General features: G+C 46.7%; 1 gene segment (V, D, J or C); it reads left to right on the forward strand.

The window, feature by feature from the left end:
* The first annotated feature begins 1,021 nt into the window (after window positions 1-1,021).
* LOC136387041 (immunoglobulin lambda variable 1-40-like) lies at window positions 1,022-1,652 on the forward strand. The segment is given in 2 exon segments: window positions 1,022-1,136; window positions 1,251-1,652. Coding segments are annotated over 2 exon segments (441 nt in total).
* Window positions 1,653-4,980: the final 3,328 nt, after the last annotated feature.

The following is a 4,980-nucleotide window of genomic DNA, read 5'->3' on the forward strand; positions in this document are numbered from 1 at the left end:
AAATGGGTATATTTGGACACAATTTGTCTGATGTCAGTGTCCTTGTCTGATGTCAGTGTCTATCCATTACCTGCAATGGCACATGCTGTTCTTTACTCAAGTTATTTATGTATCTATGTGAAAACCCAGTGCTCCAAGTACAGGTTTCTGTTGGCCCTTTTCACTCTTAGATAATTGCCACCCACAGAGTCACTTGGTAAAGTCCCTCCAACTCTTGACTGTGAGCTTGAGCATTGACTCTGAGGGGGACCCACTGCTCACATTATGAGGAGAGCTATGGCTTTCTGCAGGTGGAGACATTCACAGACAATAAAGATGTGTACAATGTCGCCACCAGAAATGGACGAGAGGGCCTCCTTGCCACAAACTTTCCATCCCTAGAGGGAAGGGCCCTTTTTTCCTCAGTTCTGATGGAAACTCACAAGGAAGGAGACGTTTAGCCACCAGGGGAGAAAGAACCGTTGTCCTGCACCAAAAGGGACATGCCTCCATGAGCCAGTCACTGCTCAGGATGTGATCCTGGTCTCAGGGTTTATGTAAGAGACACCACCTCAGTGCTGAACACTGAACAGCCATGGGTGGTGTGGACTGACTCACCCTGAGGACCCTGAGGAGAACAAAAACGGCCCTGAGGTGGTGGGGAAGAAACAAGAGTGGACACATGGCCAGGCCCTGAGATAGGAGGCAGTGGACAGAGCAGTGGGAAGGCAGATGTCAGCTCTGGTAGGTTCTGGTCAACCTGACACACAATGGGATGGACACTAGAGGGCGCTCAGGGCTTGTTGCTGAGGGTCCTGGGGCAATCAGAGCTGAGACCAGCCTCCTGGCACTGCCTCTTGTGCTCTGCTCAGGCTCACAGCTGTGACCTCTCAACCATGGGCCTCACACAGCCCCACCCCTGCAAACACCCACGGCCATCCTCTGGCAGAGGGACCTGACCCAGGGCCCAGGGAGGGATCAAGCAGCTGGGGGTTCTCATTTGCATGAGATCATATTCTCTCAGATTATAAAGAAGAGAAGGGACAGATTGGAGGAAGCCCTGCTTTAGCAGTGAAGACACCGAAGGCAGGACTCAGTGACAGTGTCCACCATGGCCTGGTCCCCTCTTCTTCTCACTCTCATTGCTCACTGCTCAGGTGACTGGATGTGGGGACTGAAGAAGGGACCCTGGGAAAATGGTTGGGGCCCTGCTTTCTTCTCTTAACCCCTGACCCAGAATCACTATATCTGTGTTTCTCTCTCTCTTCCAGGATCCTGGGCCCAGTCTGTGCCTACTCAGCCGCCCTCAGTGTCTGGGACCCCGGGACAGAGGGTCACCATCTCCTGCACTGGGAGTAGCTCCAACATTGGAGGTAATAGTGTGCAGTGGTTCCAACAGCTCCCAGGAACAGCCCCCAAACTCCTCATCTGGGGTAATAGCAATCGTGACCCAGGGGTCCCCGACAGATTCTCTGCCTCCAAGTCTGGCAGCTCAGCCACGCTGACCATCACTGGGCTCCAGGCTGAGGACGAGGCTGATTATTACTGCGAGTCCTATGATGACAGTCTTAATGGTCACACAGTGTTCCCAGCCTGTGAGCAAGTGAGACAAAAATCACCTGCCCCTCTTAATGTGGGGCTCCATGAGCTGAAACCACTCTTGTGACACCCAGGTGCTTCCTGTGTTTGGCCAAATACTGGGGCCTGAGACCCACTTCAGTGAACTTGTCTAGACAATCTGTCCACATCCTCTGATTTCTGCCCTTGTACTTGTCCTTGGCATCAACATATTGTGTCATTAACTCAAATTGAGCAGAAATTCTTGAATGATGGGGCAGGGTGCTCTGTGGACAAAGTCCATGATGGGTCAGGACAGAACAAGGGACACAGAATACAGCCGTGTCTGAGTCAGGACACATCGATAGTGTCCAGTATGTGTCCAAGTAACAAGAGTTCCCAGGAGCAGCCCCAAAGCCCTCAGCTGTTTTCTGAACTTGACCAGCAGGGTCTCTGATTGATTCTCTGGCTCAAGTGTGACAAGTGTGTCGATCACTCGGCTGAGGTCTAAGGACAAGGCTGGTTCTCAGTGCCACTCCTGTCCTGTGACAGTGTTCTCAGTGTGCACACGGAGCTGTAGGCCTGTGAGGAAATGTCATCAGTGCCCCTTGCACACTTTTTCGTGAGGGATGTCCCAGTAACCTCCTGCCCAGGCTCAGCTGGTGACTTCTGTTATCTCTGTTGCTGTCACTGTGGGCCAGGTCCATTCAGGGGCAGCACCTGGGAGTGTAGGCTCCTTGTCTCCCTCTGTCCTCAGATCACTCCTCACAGCCCATCCCTAGACAAAAGGACTTAAAGTAAACAGAGGACTGTCTTCCTGTCACATGTAGACACAGACTCTCCATGCACTGAAGCTCAGGGCTTGAGAGGTGTTCTGACTGTGGTCATCTCAGAGCCGGACTGTGATGAGGAATCCGGCATCCCCATCATTGGCATTGACCTAGTTCCAGATGTTCCAGAGCTCTGTCATCCTCTCATTAGTCTTCACCATGAAGGACTGTCCTTCTTGCTCACAGGAGGTTTCTGCTGTCACTGCTGTGGTGAAACCAGGCACCTCGGGCTGTGTCACACATGTGGGGCTTGGGACGACTCCCTGTCCATTCCCATCAGTGCTAAGGACTAACCATTGACTTGTCCTTGTTTAATTGCATTGTCTAAACTTGCAGGATTGTGTTGAACAATAATGGAGTTAACGTCACATCAGCTTCCTCCTGATCTTTGAGGAAATGTTCTCTCCCTATCCCTTTTGCCTAGATTCAGGTTTTTGGGTTAAGTGTTATGGGTATAAAGAGAGTGTAAATGCCTCTGTCTGTTTCTATCTGTATGTATTTTTTCTTACAATTATTTAAATTTGTTCAAAGGCTCATTCAGATGTATTCAGATAATATTGTTCATCTGTTTATCTACTAATATGATCTATGATATTAAAGGGTTGATCAGTTTGGAATCCAGCTTGAAAGACTGTATGTAATAAATCACTTATGAGAATGGTGTGTCAAGTTTTAATCTGATACTGGAATCGTTAGTTAGTACTTAGAACATTTCCATCAGTATTTCATGTTATGGGTGGTTTGAACTTTTCATTTTCATCTTATTTGTCAGATGAATATGTCATTATTTCCCTGCTTTCTCAAAGAATTGGGAATTAGCCACTAAGTTAGGTATTAATTAGAAATTGCATCGCATTTATAGGCTCCAAAGTTCAGGACAGGTAGAAAGAATGAACAGGACTCTGAAGGAAACTATAATTAAGTTGAGAGGGGAGACCGGCAAAAACTGGGTTGAGCTCCTTTCTTTTGCCCTTTTTAGAACGAGATGTACCCCCTATCTCAATAAATAGACCCCTTATGAAATCTTATTTGGGCAACCTGTGCCCCTTGTACCTCAATTGACCAGAGGAGAACTAGAGATTTCTAATTATAATTTCCTCAAGTCCTTGCAGGCCCTGCAACACATCAGAAGTGAGGTGCAGGCCCTCCAGAGATCAGCCCAATCGAATGCAGAACACAGCTCCTGACTACCGGAGCCACCGGAGCCTGGACAGTGGATTCTCAACCACCGATGAGGCAACCTCGAGCCGCGGTGGAATAGACCATTTTAGGTGATCCTAAGTACACTCACAGCTATTAAGGTAGCTGAAAAGCCCTACTGGATCCACCTCTCCCACGTGAAGCTGGCCCAACCACCTGACGAAGGATCTCGGAGATGGCAAGTCAAGCGGACCCCTGGAGAGCCACTAAAGCTCACCTTCTCCTCCACTTAGGACTGATTGTTTACCCAGCAAGGGACTAGAGTTGCAGGAATAAGTTTTAATCAGGACAGCAGATAACACAGTTATAGCACAGAATAACACCTGGGATAATAACAACCCCATAACTCCCCAAGCTGACTTATCAAACTTCTTTGAAGACAAGTTCTGTGATTCACGAGCAGCTTAGAGACATTCTGATTCAGCCAGGAGCCCTCTCGCTCGTGATTTGCCTAGCTCATACACCTTAGGTAATAGGTGTAACCTCAATGTAAAAAAAATAGGGCTTTATAGTATACTCCACACTATGCTTGTCCTGAACCCTCTTTCGAACAGCGTCGCATATACGGGTCTCACTCAGGTTATTTTTGTAAAAAGTAGGGTTGTGAGACCCTAGTCAGTGAATTTCAATAGAGTCCACCTAAACCAGGTAATATACTTCAAGAAGCAAATAGACTCCCTAGCCAAGGTAACCCTTCAGAATAGGAGAGGGCTAGACCTCCTCCTTCTTCAGCAAGGAGGACTGTGTGCTGCTTTAAGAGAAGAATGTTGTTTTTACGCTAACCACTCTAGAGTAATTAGAGAGAATATTAAGATACTTGCAAACAGATTAAAGAATAGGAACCTAGAAGAAGGACAGCATGCCCTGCTTCAGCCACAAACCAGAAGTTAACTGGTCCACGCATGGCTAATGCCTAGAGTAAAAAAAAACAAACAAAAACTAAGGACTCTTTTAATCAGGCTTTAGGAAAAGGGAAACTAGGATAAAAAGAAAGTCACCTTAATTGTCACTAAAGGTTAAGGTTTTTAGGAATTAAGAATTTTGATTAGTTAGAAAGGAATTGTATAGTTTTGATAATAGGAGGTATAAGGTGTAGAGGTACTGTTGAAAAGAAAAAGGAAAAGCAAGTTGTTATGAAGGCCAGTTATTTCTGGATAAGAAAGTGCATAAAAGTTGAAGGTTTATGTAAGTTGCAGAAGGTTTGTGCAAGTTGTAAGAAGTTAGTACAGAGAAAAAAAATGCAAGGCAGAAAGAAATTAGTCTGTAAAGCTTGCAGTACTAAGGGCACACTATCAGCATGCCAGCACATACTAGGGAGGACTCCTGACCCAATTAACTTATAGCTACAGCTAAAGTAGAAAATTCTCATGAGCCCCAGCCTTATACCAGTCTCCCCACTAATAAAGAATCAAGG

Source organism: Saccopteryx leptura, unplaced genomic scaffold, assembly GCF_036850995.1.
Source record: "Saccopteryx leptura isolate mSacLep1 unplaced genomic scaffold, mSacLep1_pri_phased_curated manual_scaffold_52, whole genome shotgun sequence".
Lineage (NCBI taxonomy): Eukaryota > Metazoa > Chordata > Mammalia > Chiroptera > Emballonuridae > Saccopteryx > Saccopteryx leptura.